The sequence below is a fragment of the Podarcis pityusensis genome (assembly GCF_964106645.2).
Source record: "Podarcis pityusensis genome assembly, chromosome: 17".
Classification (NCBI taxonomy): Eukaryota; Metazoa; Chordata; class Lepidosauria; order Squamata; family Lacertidae; genus Podarcis; species Podarcis pityusensis.
In genome coordinates, this window is record NC_138042.1 from 34,579,435 (window position 1) to 34,602,562 (window position 23,128).

Below are 23,128 nucleotides of genomic sequence, written 5' to 3' on the forward strand. Positions count from 1 at the left end.
AGACGGTGGCTATATCCCTCGTAATGAAGTAAAATGTTAACTTGTGCTGTTTATGTAAAATTATATTAGCTCAAATTCACATTCCAGATTTAACTTAACAAAATGTGGGTGAAGACACTGCCTATTTTTCCTTATAGTTGGTACCTTTTAAAAACTTAGTTCTTTTGCAAGTTGTAATTTCTCCTAACATTTACTCTCCCTCCACAACTTAGTTTACTGCAAAATAATCACTTAAAAAGCTTCTATAAGAATTGAATGACAATCCCATCCCACATTGTTAAGATGATTTAAGGCAACTTTATTCCAGGGCTTGTTGATAGATGGGCAAACATTTCATTTACTGTTCAGTTGCAGTAAGAAAAGACAAGTTAATCTTGTATTGAATTAAGAGGGGAGAACATGATTCTGTGAAGATTACATCTAGGCACCTTATTAAAAAAAAAATCAACGGAGTGTAACAAGTTCTTCAGAAGATGTTGGGTGGATGGCCACTGTCTGGTCAAAATCTGCTTTTGTTGCTCCCATTTTGACAGCCACAGCAAAGCCTTGAAGCATTTCATCACATCCTAACCCTTGCATATGAAGGCCTACCACCTTAAAAACAAACAAACAAACATGTTAATTAAGGCTTTGGTTTTGCATTGGGGATTTAATACTATAATCAGACATCTCATTGACTCCCCAAACCAGGTTTCTTCATCAATAAAAATAGGCTTATATTTACAGTGTTCTCTTTCTCCAATACTGCTCCATTTGCCAGTTCTGCACAAAGTAGAGCCATGTGTGGTGTCTAGATAAGTATAAACAGACTAGTTGCTCACAGAATCTTTATTTTTCCCCGTTTTGCTCACCTTCTCCTGTTTAGTTGCACACACCAGTTTCATTACACACTTCATTTTCCTTTTTGTTACAGCATGATACATGGGGATAAAAGAAGTTGTATAGGTTTTCACATTCTCGCTTCCATATGTAGTTCTGGCTTCCGCTGAAACAGACAAACAGTAAGACAAAAATAAGCATATAGCCTACATAGTTAAGGAAGAGGAACTACAAAGCACAGCAATAATTGCCTTGCTTTAAAAGCCAAAAGGCAGACTAGCCGTGTCTGAATTGCTATACTAAAGTATTTGACATGTGTCTAAATACAGATGTTATAAAGCAAGAATTGGGAAACTGCAGCCCTCCAGCTGTTGTAGGCTGGGTGTGTGTGGGTGTGTTGGGACATCCACCAATACTTCCTACAGCACCTACGATAGTTATTCATAAATACCATAATGTACAACACTTTTTCCTACTCAGTTGCCATTCACACTTGGCTGGCATCTCCTACATTGAAGCCACCTCTCAAGCATGCCCACATTTCAGTGGAAGTCAAGATGGACACGCCTCCAGTTTTGAACAGATGAGATCTGCAAAGAGCGTCTCTGTCAGCAAATACGCAATGGCTGGTGTAGGTTCCATCCCCTCCTCCATGTGCAGGGCATGCCCACTGGCCCCAAAGAAGATTGGTGACCTCCTCCTGTAATCAAACAGCTCCCATAATCCCTAACCAATGGCCATGCAATATCTGAAGGGCCTCAGGTTCCCCATCCTGGTTTAGAGGGCCTGGGCTGCCAATTTTGCAACACACAACTCTTAAACCTTCCACGTTCAGAGTTTAACAGCCCAGTTTTACATACTAATATAGTTTTTTATGCTTTGAACAAATTAAGAAAATGTCAGGAGGATCCTCCACCATAGTCAAGGGGAAATGGCAGAGGGGATGAAGCATACAATTCTGCAGCCAGTCTCTAAATTCTAGTTAGCATCTGCAATGTGTTTACGTAGGCACAACCTTTTGTTCTTTATATAGCCTTGCCAAGCCACTGGCAGAAAATGTCCTAGAGCAAAGGATAAAATGGTATCGCATGTCACAAACGCTTAAGGTTACAGCGCCATTTCTTTTGCCCACTGAGCCATAGGAACAAGCAAGACAACAAGGCCTAAGATCCTACCTTCTGTTAGTCCCACCGTTCCAATAGGTGGGTGACTGAAGACCACGGTAGGAATGTTGGTGTAGTCAAGTTTGGAATCTTCTTTCTTGTCAAAAATCCTGTGTGCCAGTTTCCTTCCAGCAGCTATTGCAACTGTTAAGGATGAAATTTAGGCATGTCACCGGGCATAGTAGCAGGCAACTGTGTCCATTGCTACTCTCCAAGGGGTGCATGCAGTACAGGCAGCCCCCCCCCTTTACATGGCATAGGGTAGTAATGATAAAATGTGGTATCTGCCCCAGTGCAGGCATGCTTACACATGAAGTGATCCAGTGGATGCAGCTGCATGGAGGAACTACAGTAAAGGTAAAGGGACCCCTGACCATTAGGACCAGTAGTGACTGACTCTGGGGTTGCGGCGCTGATCTCGCTTTACTGGCCAAAGGAGCCGGCGTACAGCTTCCAGGTCATGTGGCCAGCATGACTAAGCCGCTTCTGGCGAACCAGAGCAGCGCACGGAAACGCCATTTACCTTCCCGCTGGAGCGGTACCTATTTATCTACTTGCACTTTGATGCGCTTTCGAACTGCTAGGTTGGCAGGAGCAGGGACCGAGCAATGGGAGCTCACCCCATCAGGGGGATTCAAACTGCCAACCTTCTGATCGGCAAGTCCTAGGCTCTGTAGTTTAACCCACAGCACCACCTGTGTCCCAGGAACTACAGACAGCCCCCCATTTACGCAGGGGTTACGTCTCAAGACACCGTGAATGTCGGTGAAATCGCATATAATTGAAACCCATTGAAAAAGCCTGCAAATACCCCTTTCCGTCCCCGCCCTATTAGTGATGTCTTTATGACGTTTCCAGGTCCTGGGTTCAGCGCAATGCATGTATTCACAGTCGCACATATATTGAACACACGTAAACAGGGAGCTGCCTGTATTTACATCTCTCCACTGCACTGCCCATTTATTTCTACTCTTTGCTTCCTGATTTTTAACCAGTTACTGGCCCGTAAGAGGGCATCTCGCCTTATCCCACAATTGCTACGTCTACTCAAGAGCCTTTGTTGAAGAACTTTAACAAAAGGTCTCCTTGATCACCCCTATTCCCCATGCTTGTTATGCCTGAAGAACTTGCTGATATGCCTGAACAACCAGACCCAGTGATTTGTAATTTTTTAATTTGCCAGGGATGGGAAATTAAACACTTGGTCCTCCAGACATTGTGGAACTACAAGTCCCATTGTCCATGCTGGCTAGGGCTGATGGGAGCCGGAGTCCAACAACATCTGGAGGGACAAAGGTTCCCTGTCCCTGCCCTAGAACTTCATCTCATCTCCAGAATTTGCATCAATTATTCTCCATATGACAGGGAACTAAAAAGCTTATGTATTGTTTACTTGGTGTGGCAGATCTAAAGGCAAACCTGATAGACTTCTAACAAGTCACATTGCCACACAATTCTTTAATTTTCTGCTAGTGTTTCAGAAATCAGTGATAAGGGAGATGCTAAGAGGTCACACCCAGACCTTATTGATGCAGTAGATTTACTACGATCAAAAGGCAGTAGTATTCTGTATAGCACCCAGAGAAGTTGATGAACTCAGAAAAAGATCCCCAGGCAACCACTTGATTACTTCCCCGACTTCCTCCCAGTTCTCTCCCAAGCTATTTTTGGTGCAGCATGCACAGGTTCCCACATAACATTATAGAGGCCTTTTGAGCAAAACAGCATATTAATGTTACCTGGTGTAAGAAGAGCTTTCCCACATACATCTCCAACAGCATAGATCCCCTTTCTGCTGGTATTTTGGAACTCGTCAACAATAATATGACCCATAGAATCTAGCTTAATATTCTAAAAATGGAAAGGATAGTTTAAGTCAAACACGACATTCTGGGAAAAGAGTATCCAAGACAAACAGCACTGATTCATCTCTTATTTCTAAGCTGTGTAACTTTTCAGAAAAATTATGTGAACAAGGGAAGGCAGGCCTTTTTCTTCCCACATAGCCTCAGCACACAAAACACACGGAATCATTTCAGAGGAGTCAGGCATGAGCTGTAAGCTTAGTGACAGGAGCTATGTGGGATATTTTTTCCATAATTTAAATGACATTTACTATGTTCAGAGCTTTGCATGTATTATCTCAATAATCCTATGAAAAAATGTAGGTTCGCATAAAATATTTGCTGGTGGGTGGAGGAATTGTTACCGAATATGGTCTGCTCTTTTTATAAGTATTTCTATTCATATTTTTTAAATAGGCTAATCAGAACAGCATTCTAACTGAACAAAATGAGTTTTTAACTGACTAAATACTGCAGCTCCACTCATAACCACAACACGATGCCAACTATCATACAATCCAGATTCTATATGCAATGTATCAAAATCCCACATTGTCTCAAAGAAATAAAATAATTCCTGCTCACCTGCTGGTCAAGATTTAGCCCCTCTGTGTTTGGCTTTCTACCAATGGCCCATAACAGACAATCAACATCCTCAATAGTTTTAAAGGTGGGTTTCTGACTTGGAGGAGAGGATGTTACAGTTACCGACAGCAGTCCTGAAGGTGACTTTGTGACCGACTTGACCTGTTGAGAAACAGGAGACTTGAGGACAAAGAGCAAAACAGTACGTACAATGACCATAAATACTAGCTGCAAGGAAGGTGGATTTTAGGGCTCAACTCGATTTCCTGCTTCAAATTTGTTCTACAGTGGTACCTCCGGTTGCGAACGGAATACATTCCGGAGCTCTAGTCGGATCCCAAGGTTTTCGCAACCAGAGGTGCCTGTTCTGCGCATGTGTGTGGTGCGGTAGAGCATTTCTGCACATGTGCACATGGCGAAACCCAGAAAAAGACTTCCGGGTTTGCCACATGCGCATCCCAAAGGACACGTAACCAGAGGTGCGTGTAAGTACCACTGTATTTATTTCACAATTTTTTATAATATCTTTTAAAAAAAAACCTTTATTAGATTTGACATGTCAAGTTATAGGCATGGCTACGTGCCTGCCACAATTCTGTAGAGAAAAACACAATTATGTTGCACCATTACAGATCCCAGCTTCCTTGGGATCTCTTAATTTCATTTGAAGAAAAACAACAAGAGCTGCTGGAATCTTGAGAAGTCGCAGCAATGGCCTATTATGTTTTCCAGTGATCGGAGGATGGGGTTGGAGTGTCATGCATTGCTCCTATGCTTCAAACATGCAGAATAAATTATGCAAAAGAAGTACTATGGAAAAAAGTATGCAAAATAGATTTTTTTTTTAAAGTGTTATGTGAAAAACCTGCCCTAATTGTTCTTGGCCTTTTCCAGTTTTATATCAAATTTAATATGTAAGGCCATTGGACAGGGCCTGTCTGTGTCTTCAGAACAGTGTCTCGTTTGTTTTTAGGGGAGGGAGGCCAGGACCCCTGTGCCACAGAGAGGTCACTTTGGTGCTTCTAATGCAGCAGAAACAATGCGAGAGGCAGCAGTTACGAGTTTCTGGTTTCTGCAGCCATAGCAGGCGCTGTGATTCTCCAGCAATTTGATTTCACCCCAGGAGGTGCTCTTCATTGTCTCCCGAGACAGACAGATGCCACCTTCAAATAATATACAGTCATACCTCGAGTTAAATGTGCTTCGGGTTGAGTGCGTTCAAGTTGCGCTCTATGGCAACCCAGAAGTAACAGATCACATTACTTCTGGGTTTCGCCGCTCGCACATGCGCAAACGCTCAAAATGACGTCACACACATGCGCAGAAGCGGCGAAACACGACCCGCAGGTGCGCCATCACGGCTTGTGTTCTGTTCGGGATGCGAACAGGGCTCCAGAACGGATCCCGTTCGCATCCCGAGGTACCACTGTAATTATACAAGTTGCAGAATTCAAGCTTTCTTCATACAGAATGTGTGACTGACTGGTATCGCTACTCATCCTTGATTTAAGGACAGCTGCAGCTTTCCCAAAATGTACCAACCAAGGTGCAATAAATAGGAGCTCTGTTTTTCTGCTTATGATCTGGCTACTAGCCCTATTAAAAGCAGCTATAAATACACCAATAAGAGAAGCAGCATGGGCAATAAGTTGAAGAAAAATGAGGGTGGAGGAGTATTTTGTTACATGTTTGCTACTTCCTTTCATTAAGTATAATACCACTCATAGAAGGAATTAAAGCACAGTTCCTCAAACTGGTGCTTAATAAAAGGTATTAATCCATTAAAACAAACAACATAGCAAGACAAGATGGGAACATCTCTGCATACTTTGCCCCGATAGAAGATCATTCAGCCCCACAAAAACAATCAGGGCTCTATACAGGATAAAATACAAAGGAAAAACACTAGTAAATAGTTAAAACAAAAATAACAAAACATTCCTCCCCTAAATATAGGCACACAGATGATGAAAGTGATACAGTACATAGATAATACCTGAGAATGTTTCCAGACTTCTACACCACCATGCTCCAGCTCCTGAGTACAGTTTGAGCTGATCATTGAATCAAAGGTTCTCAGCACCTGTTCAGGAAGAACATTAAATAAGACTGTGAGGACACACAGCATATCCACATAACTCATTCAAGAGAGCTAGTGTAGCAGTTACAGCTGTTTCTGAAAGCTTGTAATTTCCATATCACTGCATTTTTATGAGAAATTCCTGTAAACCGCTTTGAGGTTCACGTGAAAAACAATATATAAATACATTTAATGCATAGTAGTGGCTAACACCAGTCTGTAAACCTAGCAAGGGCAACTCACTAAACCCTAATTCTCTAAGCCTCTCCACCCCAAACCCTGGCCTACTTTACAGAGGTGTTGTACAGATTATTGAAGGCATAATGGGAATTGAACATTCAGCAACATTATACAAACACTTAAGCATTATTTTTTCCTCTTGTTTTATTGCACTCAGGCTTTTGTCCAGAAGGAACCTGGGCAAAGGTTTGCTGCTTTTCAGATTACAATGCAGGTCAATTTCACAAGAAATGAGAAGGGGTGGTGCATTAATTGATCAATCAATCAATCAATCAATCAATCCATATCAGTTAAAACCTCTTTCCCCACTTAAAATAAGGCATATATACATATATATATTTGTATGCCACCTTTCCATAGTTCAAACCATGTTCAAGGTTGCTTCCAACATTCTAAAATTACATAATTATGAACAACAAAAGTAGTAATGAACAATAATTAAAACATCAAAAATATACAACCAAATTAAACAATTTCCACATAAATCATAGTAAGATCTAAAATAAAGATACAAAAATTAATACTGATAGCAACAAGCCCCCTCAACAAAACACACTAAATAATGCCCCAGCCCAAGAGGCTGTTCAGCAGTCTTAGCTTTTGTAGCTGGAGTCAGTCCGGGCTCCAGACCAGGTGGAAAAAGGCCTTCAAGGCAGGGAGCAGGTCTTCCAGATCTCACAGCCAAGATGGTTTCTGGCCTGGATCTGGTTTATTGGGAATTCCTCTTCCTCATCCCCTAAGACAACTGTGAATTAAAAGCACTTGCAGCTCTCCACTTTACACAGCACTGACACCGGAAGAGCATGGCAACCTGACCGCAATGGGAAAGTGCATCCTAGCCAGTGAGTCAACTACATAGGCTGCACCTGTGGCCTTGGACAGAGCAACAGCTGGAAAACTCAAGTAACAGGGTCTGGATTAGCCAGTGCGAAGAGATATCACCTCTTGCAGCAGACAGGTCCTGGATGTCTCATAGCAATTGCAAGAGAAGGTTTGCATGCAGCCGGCTGCCGGGGATTTAAGGAAGGGTCCTGCTTGCAGTTTTGGAGAACCAAGGGAGCTGTTTGGGAGAGGAGAAAAGCTAGAGAGGTTCCACTCAGCTGGCAAATCAGAGTCTCTCTTCTTGCATAGCTTCTTGCAGAGGTTTTCAACCTTTTTGAGTCCACGGCTCCCTTGACCAACTGCATTCTTTCTGCGGCACCCCTGTGGGGCTCAGGAGCTCAGCTATGTCACCCCTTGCCTGCAGAGCTGGCAGCCTCTCGCCCTTTTTCAAACACCCTCCCTTGTGGAGTGTTCCCTCAACCTCCTCTCTCCTCTCCTTGGGAGTCCTCTGGGCAGCCGTAGCTGCCACCCCTGGTCTGTGAGCTGCCCCCCCTGCCCCAAAGAGAGGTGCCTCCTCACACTGCCCCACAGGGGGCTGGGAAGCACCCCCCGGCCAGCCCCAGAAGCACCATTCGCCTGCGGAGCTTGTAGCCAGGGCTGCTGCAATAAACAGCTGTGTGAGCCTTTGGGAGGCAGAGATGTGAGAGGGCATCAGAGGAGAGAGGGGAGGAAAGAGGGACAGAGGCCAGTGTTGGCTTACTGGAATGAAGGTATAAACAAAACCAGGTTATTTATGTATGTGATGTCAGCAGCAAGGGTTATAGTGGCAAAACACTGGAAAGATAAAAATACACCCACTAAAGATGAATGGGTAGTTGAATTGTGCGAGTACTTGGAGCTCGCAAAGCTGACAGATGCAATAAGAGATAAACCTAAAAAGATGGTGAAAGAAGAATGGGAATGTTTAAATAATTATCTAGGGGATAAGGGTTCATCAATAAAGACCTGGTTATGTTTAGAATGATACTGCATAGGGAAATGTTCCCTGATACAAAGATGAGGGATTCTATGGAATGCAAATAGAGAGAATTGATAAGAATAATGATCTGTTGTGACCTTGACGGAAGCGTACAATAGACGAGCCTTCTTGTGCTTTGTCTCATTTTCCCCCTCCCATTTTTTTTCTTCCTTCTCCTTCTCCTTTCCTTTTCCTTTTTTCTTTCCCATAATGGCTTATGTTCTATGCCATGTATTTGATATATTTTGTAGCTTTTTTTAGCCTTTTCCATTATTATTACTAAGTATTTTTCTTTTGTAATTTTGGTTGTTTATATTTATCTGTATATGTTTAAAGCAAAATAAATATTACTTTTTTAAAAAAAGAAGGTATAAAGAAATCACTCTCTGGCTCATTTTTAAATGGCTTTTTACTCAGAGTTCTGGGCACAGTCTTCTTGCGTGTCCATCTTGCCAGATGAGTGCTTCCTTGCCCAGCCAATCAGTGCAAGGAATTAAAAGCGTGCACAACAGAGCCCAAGCCTTGCTTTTTATTGCATTGGCCAATATACAGCAGAGCAGTCAGTACAATGAAAAAGTGAGTGTGCCTTACCTCACCATAACGTATCAGTAAGGACGTCTTTGAACCCAGGGCTGAAAGAATGCCAGCTATCTCCACAGCTATGTATCCAGCACCGACGACAACACTGCGCCTGAAAGAATAACAGGTTTTGAGCCATATCTCACACACCCTACGAAGTTCCTGTTGGAAACATATTCTACTGCACCCTTAGCTATGCTTTGCCTGAGTGCCTCGTACTCAGAGCCAGTGTGGTGTAGTGGTTAAGAGCGGTAGACTCGTAATCTGGTGAACCGAGTTTGATTCCCTGCTCCTCCACATGTAGCTGCTGGGTGACCTTGGGCTAGTCACACTTCTCTGAAGTCTCTCAGCCCCACTTACCTCACAGAGTGTTTGTTGTGGGGGAGGAAGGGAAATGAAATTGTTAGCCACTTTGAGATTCCTTAGGGTAGTGATAAAGCGGGATATCAAATCCAAACTCTTCTTCTTCTTCTACTGAGGCAGTCAGGATCTTCACTCAGCAGACAGTTAAAACTATGGAAGCTGCTGATCAAAATGTAGTGATAGTCATCCTTAAGTAAAGGTAAAGGGACCCCTGACCATTAGGTCCAGTCGTGGATGACTCTGGGGTTGCAGCGCTCATCTCGCTTTACTGGCCAAGGGAGCCGGCGTACAGCTTCCAGGTCATATGGCCAGCATGACTAAGCCGCTTCTGGCGAACCAGAGCAGCACACGGAAACACCGTTTACCTTCCCACCGGAGCAGTACCTATTTATCTACTTGCACTTTGGTGTGCTTTTGAACTGCTAGGTTGGCAGGAGCAGGGACCGAGCAACGGGAGCTCACCCCGTTGCGGGGATTCAAACCGTCGACCTTCTGATCGGCAAGTCCTAGGCTCTGTGGTTTAACCCACAGTGCCACCCGTGTCCCTAGATGGTCCTAAAAGGGAATTGGACAAATGCATGGAGGGAGGACTATGCTATCAATAGCTTCTAGTCATGAAATCTATATGCTACTTCCAAGATCAGAGACATACCTCTTGGTACCTGTCGCTGGGGAATAACAGCAAGAGAGGGCTATCGCTCTCATGTTCCACCTGTGGGTTTCCTATAGACATCTGGGCAACTACACGTGTTCAGATGAAAGTAAACCTCCTCCCATCTTCCAGAGTTCTGGCCAATGAGTGCAGAAGCACTAGCAAACATTTGGCTACATGCTGTGTGCGTTTTATAAATGACCAAATAATTCTATGAAAGTTTGGTTGATTTTAATTAACTTAATGACTCAAATTGAGCATTTTGCTGCACTGATTTGCAAACCACACCACCACAAGCCTGCTAAACTTTTCTCAAAACACAAACAGTGCCAATACAGAGCAAACCGTGTGTGTGTGTGTGTGTGTGTGAACGAACAAGTCATTAGAAGGGATGAGGAGGAATGTTTTGCAATGATATTCAACTGCTCCTAAACAAGAATTTTATAGGTTTCACGTATCTCCCCAAACCAATGTGTCAAAACATCTATTTACAAGCCAGACATGAGACTTTGTGCTGATTCTTGCTATTCTGAGATGCAACCCAGAAAGTAGGATTGGGACAATCGAAAAGAACAGCTGTTGCATGAAGGAGCCTGAACTCTACAACCTCCAATTTTAGTACTACATAAAACCAGCCAGTAAGGTAAAGCTCCTTTAGGTGCAATTCAGCCACTGTTAAGCACTTGTAAACCCCATTGCTTTCAATGGAAGACTGGGTGCAAACTTCTACCTACTTCCCTAATGGAAGCAAGCCTCACTTAATTCAATAGGACTTACAATGCACATAATGCACTGTTAGGCACATACTTAAGCCCTCTTGCATTAAAATTAATTGTGTTTGCAAGTGCTTTAATTTGTCTGGATTTTGCCCACAGATTTTTCTCAGGCAACAAAAGGAACAAAGGCTCTAATCTAGCTCTAGACTAATACCTGAAATGCATCTGGACTGACCAGATGCTATATGGGGCATCTTTAGCAATTCTGCAACTTGCAACAATAAATACAGCACTATGAGGGAACTCACTAGCCTTTTTCCTGCACTTAAGATATTTATAGACATTTGAGGGATGTACGTGAGCCCCGCCTCACCCCGCCTATCGCACAGTAACCCACAGCCAGCATGCTCTATTTCTCAAATAATCTCCATTACGATGTGGAAACTGAGAACAGGTTCACCCTAGATTGGCAACTTACTTGGGCAGCTCTTCAAGGTCAAAAAAACCATCACTAGTAATTCCCAAGCTGGCCCCTGCAAAGCAATGAGACACTACCCTGAATATCAAAGTCCACTTATGTATAAATAGATCTTAGCTATGCAAATATTCAACTTTTCTTACAGCTCATTCACTAATGCAGAACAGCTGCATACAATACAATTCAATACTGCAAGCAGGAAAAACAGGCTTCTCCTAAACTGGGGCGAAGATGGTAAACATCTAAAAAATGTGGCGAATGCACTCCCACAATTATGTCCGCAGCAATCCTGAAATTGTAAGTTCCTTGGGGCAGGAGTTGCCGGACTTTTCAAAAATTACTCCGTGTACATTTATGACCCTTAATAATTAACAGGGAGAGGGGGAGAGGAGGAACATTCCTGAAAAATGCATGTATTCCCCAAAGATCAGCAAAACACAACGAGCAGCACAGGCAATGATGGCAACTGCGTTTGCCAAGGATTAATATTACAAAGTACAGAAAGTTATTGCTTAATCTTTTGAAGCAAGAAGCTCAACTGTCATATCAGCTTTTTTAGATCTTTCCTAATCACAGGACGGAGAGAGCTATTTCCATTTGCTTTAGCTCACCCTCCATCTAAGGAGCCTTCGTAAGGGAGCTGCTCCCAAGAAAAGTCTTGATGAGATTCTTGCCTTTTAGAATAAAATGGGGGGAGGTAACAAGTAGGGCTGGGTGATATCTGGTTTTCAACATCACGATGTATCACCAGCTAAATATCGCAATATAATGATGTATCACGATGTTGGAAATAAGGATGGAACTATGTAGAGGTGAACAGTAGGGCTGGGTGATATCTGTTTTTCAACCTTGTGACCTGCAAAATATCATGACATATCAATATATCACAATCTGTGAAATAAGGATGGAGCTATGTAGAGGCATTGGCAGACTTTGCGGTTTTCCCCACATTGTGATTTTTGCATAGCGCATGTGCGCACGCACACACAACATGAGTCATAATATACTGCCAGGTCAAAAATTATGAAACCGATATCACAATATGGACTTTGTTTCGGACAATATATCAATACATCACCCAGCCCTAGGAACAGGGCAATAATGATGATGATGTCATTAGCTTTGGGCTATTTTTGGATGTGAAGTTACTAGATATTTCTATTTCTGAACTATATGCTCATTTAAACTTTGATGTATGTTAAATGAACTTTCAACCACTGAATTTTTTGCGTCACATTGTTGTAATATCATAATTTTCATTACGTATTGTTATTATTGGGATACGGTTCTTTGACAGTTAAAATGCTTTGAGAAACTGTTGTGTTCGCAAAAAATGTGGCATGTAAATGACTTACCCGGTACCTCACTTTCACTGGGGACTGAAGGCTGCCCACCAGTTGCAATCAGGATATGGGGTGCTGTGTATTTTTTACCATCCACTTCAATCGTGCATTTGCCATCAGGTGTGAACGAAGCATCACCACGAATAGTTTCTACATTGGACTAATGAAATTAAGTTGAAAATGAGCTGTTAATCTATACGTCAATTCAAAGACCAGATAAAGAATTTCACAAGACATTTTAGCTATTCCCTATGTTATCACAGTGCTACCTGGTTATCCAAAGCTCTCCTATATATTTTGTCATAAATTCAGAGAAACCTCTATACCAGGCTTCCTCAACCTCGGCCCTCCAGCTAGCAGGACCAGTGGTCAGGGATGATGGGAATTGTAGTCTCAAAACATCTGGAGGGCTGAGGTTGAGGAAGCCTGTTCTATACTGAAAGAGCAGGTAGAACTAAGCGCATGCTTACAATACAGACTTAAATTCATTACTACCTCTATCCACACTTCTCTAGGGGAATTAGGATTTCAAATAGATAATTCTTTGTACCCTCAGCATACAAACTATACTTCCCAGGGTTACTTACAGAACCTATGACAGATAGAAAAAAAAGACTGATATAAAATCAACATATATTAGCAATGTGGATAGGGCTAAGACATTCTCAGAGGCGGGGCTGCAAATCCTAAAGCATTTCCGGATTGGTGAGAGAGATTTTACAAAAGTGCTGTGCTCTGAAACTAAAAGGAATATATTTCCAAGAGCGAAGGATGGTTGTCTCAAAGGAGTAAGATGAACCAGCAGAGCCCTCTAGATTCTATACTGTGAAACTCATCGCTTGCAGCTGGAGGAAAGAGGCTTAACGATTGGTTGAGGTGCAAAACAGGAACATTTACAAACCTTGTTCAAATTATTTTGATAGATATCATTCAGTCGTTTCACATAAGCATCACGCTTTTCCTTAATTACTCTGTAATAAAATAAGTTTTGTGTGACAAAATTATCTCTCTCTTGCACTAGCAAAACTATGGCTCAAAAAAACCACAACCTAACCTTGTCCCTCCTTTCAAATCCCCATTCATTATTTGCTTTAGGAATTTACATCCCATCAAAAAAAATCAAAATGCAGGTACATTGGGTAGGCAGAACTGTTTATAAAGCCAGTAGCCAACTGTTTATAAAGCCAAAATAATAAAACCAGAAGATGAGCCAGTTTTTAAAAGCTTCAAACTTTTTTCTCCATTGACTGAGCTGCTTTGCTGTCAAAAGACAGCCTTGTGCAATTCAATGGGACAAGAATATAAATACCTTATAGTAGATTGGAGGAAATCTGATGAATGGGGTACATTCAGCTACTATTAATGATGCTCCAAATATTTCGCCCATCTTCCACTCAATTCAGTGGGGCAAGCATATCAGAACCTCTTAGCAAATTGTACCCCACTCATCGCATTAGTCTGATGGTGCACATTTATTTCCACAGAAAGGAATTTTAACCTGACTTACCGCCAGTTAAACTTCACGTCGGATACTTCAAAACCATAATCTGCATGATCATGGATGAATTCAGAGTGGACAGCAGTGTTCCACATCACCTGTTTGGGGAGGGGAGGGTGCAGTGAGAATATCCAGGGTTTAATTTAAAAATAAATGAAAAACCAAACACCACTATTTATTGTATAATGCAGGATAATGTGAATAAACATTTTGATGTGTTGACGGGGGGGGCAGGTATAATGCATAAAGGATTTTACATTGGGACAGCAGTTTAGACATATCAGGCCCACACAACTTGCAACCCACCATGATAAACGTAACCCACTAGGCATGTTCTGTAGTCTGCAAAATACTTTAAAAACTCAATTTTAAATTCACTCAGTCTTTCTCTAAAGCAGTTCTTCTCCTGGTAACTACCAGCTTTTTTTTTTTTAATCAAGAATAGTCTGAAAGATCCCCACTCACTCCCAGAAGCAGTGGGACAGGAGACCTGTATCTTCAGTCAACAGCCCCTAACCTGCCATTTACAACTCTGCTTTGCCCAAAGGATGGCTTCTAGGCAAAGGGCACGCTCCAATTTGCCAGCCTCCCTGCGGCTACTTGGAAGCATCCACTGTCTACATTGGATGGAGACACCAGCCTTCAATTTTCTATTAAACGATTATGATCCAAAGATTTCTTTTTCATTTTATTTTCCCCAAATGAGCATCACTGCGTCAGGCTATTTTGACTGTCTTCCCATCAAAACACGCCAATGCAATTTCTTAAGTTCATATTTGAGCCTGTTCACGGAGAAGGCAAGAGAAAAACCAGCAACGTTTTCTTTCTAACAATAAAGGACGCTTGCTTCATACATTGCAATGTTGGCTTCTCAACCCCTCAGAACCGGATCAGCCAGAAGAGCCTTGGGAAATTAGGCACTTAGCAGGAGTAACAGCAATCCTAAATTAGACAGCGGAGAAGCGAAGCGATGGCTCCCCCCCCCCCCCCCGGTGTATACGAAACCACACCAGCTCACAATGGCCAAGGGTATAAAGGCAGTTGTCTTTTTCTTTCTTTTTCTGCAACAGCTCACGCCTGACATAGATGGGGAGTCCCCAAGGAAGAGTCCCTGGAGTGATCTATAAGGCTTAAGTCTAGCAGACCTAAAGTCTCTGGGACCCCCCCCCCCCACTGGTAGGACAATCAGTGAAGTGGAAAGACACATGTTGTCTTTTACATGCCATCTAACATCTCCTCAGCCATCTGACAGCATTTATTTTATTATCTGGAATCTTGTCTTTATGTTGATGTTTGCAATTGTAAAATTTTAATTTGAAAAACTAAATAAATAATACAGTCATAACTCGGGTTACAGATGCTTCAGTTTGTGTTTTTTCGGGTTACGGACCGCTGAAACCTGGAAGTACTGGAACAGGTTACCGTATTTTTCGCTCTATAGGACGCACTTTTTTCCCTTCAAAAATGAAGGGAAAATGTGTGTGCGTCCTATGGAGCGAAGACGCCATAGCCCCGCGACCCTCTCCCGGCTGGAGAGGTGACGGGCGGCTATGGCAAGAGCCTCAATAGCCGCCCGTCACCTCTCCAGCCGGGAGATGGTCGTGGGGGCTGCTTTAGCCCCGCGCACGCTCTCCCGGCTGGAGAGGTGACGGGCGGCTATGGCAAGAGCCTCAATAGCCGCCCGTCACCTCTCCAGCCGGGAGAGGGTCGCGGGGGGCTGCTTTAGCCCTGCGCGCGCTCTCCCGGCTGGAGAGGTGACGGGCGGCTATGGCAGGAGCTTCTATAGCCGCCCGTCACCTCTCCAGCCGGGAGAGCGCGCGCGGGCACCCCGCGACCCTCTCCCGGCTGGAGAGGTGACGGGCGGCTATTGAGGCTCTTGCCATAGCCGCCCGTCACCTCTCCAGCCGGGAGAGGGTCGCAGGGCTGCTGGAGAGGTGATGGGCGGCTATAGAAGCTCCTGCCATAGCCGCCCGTCACCTCTCCAGCCGGGAGAGGGTCGTGGGGGGCTGCTTTAGCCCCGCGCACGCTCTCCCGGCTGGAGAGGTGACGGGCGGCTATGGCAAGAGCCTCAATAGCCGCCCGTCACCTCTCCAGCCAGGAGAGGGTCGCGGGGGGCTGCTTTAGCCCTGCGCGCGCTCTCCCGGCTGGAGAGGTGACGGGCGGCTATGGCAGGAGCTTCTATAGCCGCCCGTCACCTCTCCAGCCGGGAGAGGGTCGCGGGGGGCTGCTGAAGAGGTGACCGGCGGCTATAGAAGCTCCTGCCATAGCCGCCCGTCACCTCTCCAGCCGGGAGAGCGCGCGCGGGGCTGCTGGAGAGGTGACCGGCGGCTATAGAAGCTCCTGCCATAGCCGCCCGTCACCTCTCCAGCCGGGAGAGCGCGCGTTGGGCTGCTGGAGAGGTGACGGGCGGCTATAGAAGCTCCTGCCATAGCCGCCCGTCACCTCTCCAGCCGGGAGAGGGTCGCGGGGGGCTGCTTTAGCCCCGCACGCGCTCTCCCGGCTGGAGAGGTGACGGGCGGCTATGGCAAGAGCCTCAATAGCCGCCCGTCACCTCTCCAGCCAGGAGAGGGTCGCGGGGGGCTGCTTTAGCCCTGCGCGCGCTCTCCCGGCTGGAGAGGTGACGGGCGGCTATGGCAGGAGCTTCTATAGCCGCCCGTCACCTCTCCAGCCGGGAGAGCGCGCGCGGGCACCCCGCGACCCTCTCCCGGCTGGAGAGGTGACGGGCGGCTATTGAGGCTCTTGCCATAGCCGCCCGTCACCTCTCCAGCCGGGAGAGCGCGCGTGGGGCTGCTGGAGAGGTGACCGGCGGCTATAGAAGCTCCTGCCATAGCCGCCCGTCACCTCTCCAGCCGGGAGAGCGCGCGTGGGGCTGCTGGAGAGGTGACGGGCGGCTATAGAAGCTCCTGCCATAGCCGCCCGTCACCTCTCCAGCCGGGAGAGGGTCGCGGGGGGCTGCTTTAGCCCCGCGCGCGCTCTCCCGGCTGGAGAGGTGACGGGCGGCTATGGCAAGAGCCTCAATAGCCGCCCGTCACCTCTCCAGCCAGGAGAGGGTCGCAGGGGGCTGCTTTAGCCCCGCGCGCGCTCTCCCGGCTGGAGAGGTGACGGGCGGCTATGGCAGGAGCCTCTCTGCTGCGCCTTTCCGCTGCTCCCTGACCTGCTCTTTGGGGCTGGTGGTGGGCTTCCCCCCGCCAGCCCCAAAGAGCAGGTCGAAATGAACCTGAAGCCTGGAGAGCGAGAGGGGTCAGTGCACACCGCCCCCTCTCGCTCTCCAGGCTTCCAAGGTAGCCGCCTGAACGCACCTTAAACGGCACCTTGTTTTAGAGCGGAAAAACAAGAGGGGGAAAGTTCTCCCCCTCTCTGCGCAGCGCCTCCTGCCACTTCGCTGAAGGGGCACTGGGCAGAGAGGGGGAGAAATTTTTTTTCTTGTTCTCCCCCCTCTAAAACAAAGTGCGTCCTATTGTCCGGTGCGTCCTATGGTGCGAAAAATACGGTACTTCCGGGTTTCGGCAGTCACGCATGCGCAGAAGTGCTAAATCGCGCTTTGCGTGTGCGCAGAAGCACCGAGCCACAACCTGCGCATGTGCAGACGCACCGCTGCGAGTTGCAAACGTGCATCCCGCACGAATCACGTTCACAACCCGAGCGTTGGGTTTATGTATATGTATCAGCAAAAGTTGAACTGTGCACTGAAATCTCTGCTTTGAAGAGTACGCTTTGCCCTCAATGCAATCAAACTGAAACTCAGTATGGAAAATAAGAATGCTAAGTTTACTACAGTCAAACCTCGGTTGTTGAATGTAATCTGTTCTGGAAGCCCATTTGGCTTCCGAAACGTTTGGCAAATGAAGTGCAGCTTCCGATTGGTTGCAAGAGCTTCCTGCACTCAAGCGGAAGCCGTGTCGGACGTTCAGCTTCCAAAAAATGTTTGAAAATCAGAGCATTTACTTCCAGGTTTTCAACGTTCAGGAGCCAAAACGTTCCAAAACGGACCCATTCAGGAACTGAGGTTTGACTGTATAGGAAATACATGTTGGATAGGAAGAAATCTACTTCAAAAAATCTAGGATGGAAATGCAGAAAGCCATGCTTGCTCTTTTATCTTTCTACAGGGCAGACAAAAGGAAATATGTCTACTCCTCCAAGGTGGGACAAAGAAAAAGTATAAACACCCTGAGAGTATCAGTCTAGCAACTGAGGAAAGGTCAGCACAGATTCATTCAGAAAGACAAGTCTAGGAGGCTTGGCGGTTCCTGTCCACCTACTTTCTGGCCATGGAAACCCAGCAGCCTTAATGCAACTGAGTTGCATCCCAGCACTTTCAGCAGCATCAACATCAGGGGGAGAGTTAGAATAGCACTCTGATAACAGTTCTTTCTAGAAGAGAAGCAGTATGCCAGACCACACTGTGCCAAGTGCCCCTCCCATACAAAATCACACATAAGCAAAAAGGCAGATGCTTTTTGAGTGATCTGGCCATTTTCTTGTGTTCATCTGCATTTAGAAGACAATGGTCTCCTTGGGTAGCAATCTGACACATGCAGAGAGCCTAAGAATATACTTTAAAACCATTTCTAGCTGTTACTGCCGCTGAGTTTTCACTTCACACAATTTAAAAATAAAATAAAATAAAACAAGTTAATAGTGACACATTAAACGGTTTGTTTTTACCTTTTTAGGAACACATCCAACATTCACCTGAAAACGAAAAATAAACAGTGTCAAGCGCCAACGATACTAAGCAAGTATTTAGCAAACATGCACAAACAGGTTACAAGATAATTTGTTATGGATAGCTTCTAATTATTTCTTTATTACAGTAGTTCAGACTGCCCTAATATACAGCCAACATGAGTGGTAGGCACTGCTATCTTTATCCTCCATAAATTTGTCAAATCCCCTCTTAAAAACATTTAAGCTGGTGGGCATCCTTACATTTTGAGGTAGCAAATCCCATAGTTCAACAATGGACTGTGTGAAGGAAGTATTTTCCTTACCTGGATTCAATAAATATGGAGATTATAAGTGACCTACCTTACTTGTAAGGTACTTGACCTACCCTCTTGCAAGGGTGACTGAGATAATGTACGTGAAGTACTGGATTCCGGCATGAGATGGAATTGCATCGCTGACTAACAAAACTATTTTAGATTTGGATTTTATTGTAGTCTTGTATAACATGTTACATACATATCTTTGTATGAGTTAATTGCTTCCAAACCTTGGTTACAATGTTGCCTACACATTTAAGAAACAAAGATTTGACTACAATAAATATGAGGTATCGCAATTATAAATATAACAGTTGCCTCCTCCATTGTTGAATTTCTGTAGCAAGCTCCTTGGAAGCAGATGTGTTCTTTATATTCAGTCACATGACCAAGAAACAGAACTCAGAATGGGCCTTCGCAGAAAGAAACAAGACATGATTCTCAATTACTTGATTTTCAGCAGAAGAGGACCTCAGAGGAAGAGAGCAAGTTTAGCACCACACTTTTTTGTGGTGTCACCCGACAGGCTCTGCTTCCATATAATTAAATGGTTACAGCCATTCGTTCCAACTGGGAAAAAGAAATGGTGACACTTGGGAATATTACAAGAAGGTTAAAATGTACCCTTCATCACGGACAACTGTGTAACCTGGCCCTCACAAATCAAGAACCCAGAAAGGATGGCAACAAACACATGATTAAAAATTACATTTATATCATGTCTTTCCTAAAAGGAGATCAAACTGATCTGTAGAAAGGACTCTGTGAACTGAAAGCAGATACACTGTGTGTACTTTTGTAACCCAAGAAAATATTTAATAAAAACAAAGCTTTAAAAAGATACATGACTCTCTCCCCCCCCCCCCATTTTATGTTCCCAACAACCCTGTGAGGTAGATTAGGCTGAGAGACAGAGATTGATCCACAGTCCACCCGTGAGCTTTATAGCTGAGGGGAAGATTTAAATCCTGGTCTTCCCAGGACTTTTTAACCACTACCATAATAACTGACATGTCGCACAGGCGTAGCCAGGATTTTTGTTCGGTAGGGCAGGACTTGGGGGCAGGGGCAGAACCAACGTGATTGATCAGTTAGTTAAGTATTTCTATTGTTTTACTTGATGGGGGGGCAGCTGCCCCCCCCTCCCGGCTAAGACCATGGACATGTGGTCCTTTTGCAAGGATGATACACAACATTGTGAAGTGTACCACATTTTGGGGCACGGAAATAACGCTTGGCATGCAGAAAACAGTGAAAGCACTCTTTCATTAATTCAAAGTTTCAGGTTTTTTGTTTTCTCTCCCCTGAGCCATTTGAAATGTAAAGCTACTAGGGCTGGCACATGAGGGCAGCGTATGGAACATCCTAAAATCTAAGTCATAATTTCTGCCTAAAGAACTAGACCTAAAGATAACACACAGTGGCCTTCTCTCTCTGTCAAATGCATGCACACATTTCCTCTGTTCCTCTTTCCAAGTTCAGTGTGTGTGTGTGTGTGTGCACAAGGAAATAAAAAACAGAAAACAGATTAATGTTCTTATTACAACTTTCCTGTGCTCCTGGTCATCCTTAAGTGTGGGGCGTGGGGCAATTAACACCTGAGAGATGCCCTCCTGACTTGCACACAGGGAGGTCCCAGGGTTCAATCCCCAGGCAGGGGGCTGGGAGACACCCTGTAGAGCCCGTTGTCAGTCTGTGTTGACAACACTGAGCTAGAGGGACCACTGTTCAGCTTCATATAATCATAGGCTTGTAGAGCTGGAAGGGACTCCAAGGGTCATCTAGCCCAACCCGCTTCAATGCAAGAATCTCAGCTGGATTATACACGGCAGGCGGCCATCCAACCTCCCTTTGCAGTGCGTTTCACAGAATAATAAAATTGGAAGGAGCTCCAAGGGTCATCTAGCCCAACCCCCTACAATGCAAGCATCTCAGCTAGATCATACACAACAGGTGGCTGTCCAACCTCCCTTTGCAGTGCGTTTCACAGAATAATAAAATTGGAAGGGGCTCCAAGGGTCATCTAGCCCAACCCGCTTCAATGCAAGAATTTCAGCTGGATCATACACGACAGGTGGCGTCCAACCTCCCTTTGCAGTGCGTTTCACAGAATAAAATTGGAAGGGGTTCCAAGGGTCATCTAGCCCAACCCGCTTCAATGCAAGAATTTCAGCTGGATCATACACGACAGGCGGCCGCCCAACCTCCCTTTGCACTGCGTTTCACAGAATAATAAAATTGGAAGGGGCTCCAAGGGTCATCTAGCCCAACCCGCTTCAATGCAAGAATTTCAGCTGGATCATACACGACAGGTGGCGTCCAACCTCCCTTTGCAGTGCGTTTCACAGAATAAAATTGGAAGGGGTTCCAAGGGTCATCTAGCCCAACCCGCTTCAATGCAAGAATTTCAGCTGGATCATACACGACAGGCGGCCGCCCAACCTCCCTTTGCACTGCGTTTCACGGAATCACAGAGTTGGAAGGGACCCCCCCCCGGCCCCCGGGTCATCTAGTCCAACCCGCTGCAAGGCAGGCCTTCCAACTCCACATAAGCCACAGAGGGCCGTCCAACCTTCCCGGGCGCCGTGTTTCCTCCAGGCCAAGTTTCCTCAGCGCCCGCCAACCCGCTCCCCGCCCCGGGACTCACGCAGGTGCCGCCGAGCCGCCCTCTCTCCACCACGGCCACCCGAGCGCCGAGCTCCGCCGCCCGCCGAGCGCTGGCCAGGCCGCCCGAGCCGCCTCCCAGCACCAGGTAGTCGAAGGCCGTCGAAGAGGAGGCGCGGAGCTGGGCCATGGCGGCGGCTGCAGCGCGACTAGCAGGAAGGAGGAAGGCCGCCACGGCCAGGGGAGACCGCGGGCGCGGCCACCGCATCCCGCCTCCTGTCCTGCCCCCGCAGCGGGCGAGGCGAGGCAGGCGGCGCCGGCGGGGAAGGCGGGCCAGGCAGGCCAGGCCGCGGCGCTGGAAGGCGCCAAGACGCGGCGCAGCGCCTCTGTTAGGTCGCCTCAGCGAGGGAAGGAACCCCTGAGGGAGAAAGCGGGCCCTGGCGGATTTACCTATAAGCTAAACAAGCTATAGCTTAGGGCCCACTCTCTTGCCCCCCCCCCCAAAAAAAAATTAAAGGGGAAAAACCTGGATGTACATTTCCAAAATATAAGATATAAAACAAATAAAATAAAACCTACATCCAGCAGCAGTGTTTTGTTTTTTGTAGGCTCCTGGGATGTAAGTCATGGGCCCCACCTCCTCCCTAAAATATCACTGGTTTGCTCATTTCTACATATAGGGTGCCTACATTCTGCATGGACTGGTTGCACGGCAACATGTGCAAATGGCTTGAGATACCTATTGGGTCCATAAATGACCACATAGCATATATTCTGTAATAGGAATTTTGAGGTCTTCGATATATGGTAATGTTCATAAGCGTACCAACCAAGCAAATACATAGACCGACCTGGAACCATTTTGATTCCTAAACTGAGCAAATGTTTTCTCTGCAAGGTCAAAGTGGGAAACCGTCCATTGTCTTTTTCCTCACAAATCCTGTCTTAAGGGCACATTTAAGATATGAATAGGGTGTGAGCCTGTGACCTGGCCCAGGAACTATTTATCATTACAAAAGACTGGCCAGGCTCCCCAGGAAATCCAATCAAGTAACCTGCCAGACAGGAGATAAACAAGGACAGGATAAAAACAATATTCAAATTTCTGTTTTAGACCGCCTTTTCTGTGATGTATGTATGATGTATCTGAGGGGTGGTCTTAGGTTACACCCCTTCTGTGATGTATGTATGATGTTTCTGGGGGTGGTCTTGATCTACAGGGTGGCAATTTCAAAAATCTTTATAAGGCCTTGCACACCATTTTTCTGGGTCCTCCTTCTGTGGGTGAGGGGAGCACCCTGTTGCAACAGATCAATAAAGATCAAGCTTACTAGCT

At 45.5% G+C, this 23,128-nt stretch overlaps 1 protein-coding gene across 1 annotated transcript; it reads right to left on the bottom strand.

The window, feature by feature from the left end:
• Positions 1-383: 383 nt before the first annotated feature.
• GSR (glutathione-disulfide reductase) lies at positions 384-22,075 on the bottom strand. Its single transcript, XM_080986891.1, has 13 exons — positions 21,836-22,075; positions 18,869-18,895; positions 14,210-14,298; positions 13,604-13,673; positions 12,715-12,862; positions 11,360-11,414; positions 9,163-9,262; positions 6,408-6,494; positions 4,412-4,573; positions 3,722-3,833; positions 1,995-2,126; positions 852-985; positions 384-594 (listed from the first exon to the last, which is right to left on the bottom strand). Exons 1-13 carry the CDS (start codon positions 22,058-22,060, stop codon positions 445-447), a joined length of 1,491 nt encoding a protein of 496 aa, XP_080843017.1. The 5' UTR covers positions 22,061-22,075; the 3' UTR covers positions 384-444.
• Positions 22,076-23,128: the final 1,053 nt, after the last annotated feature.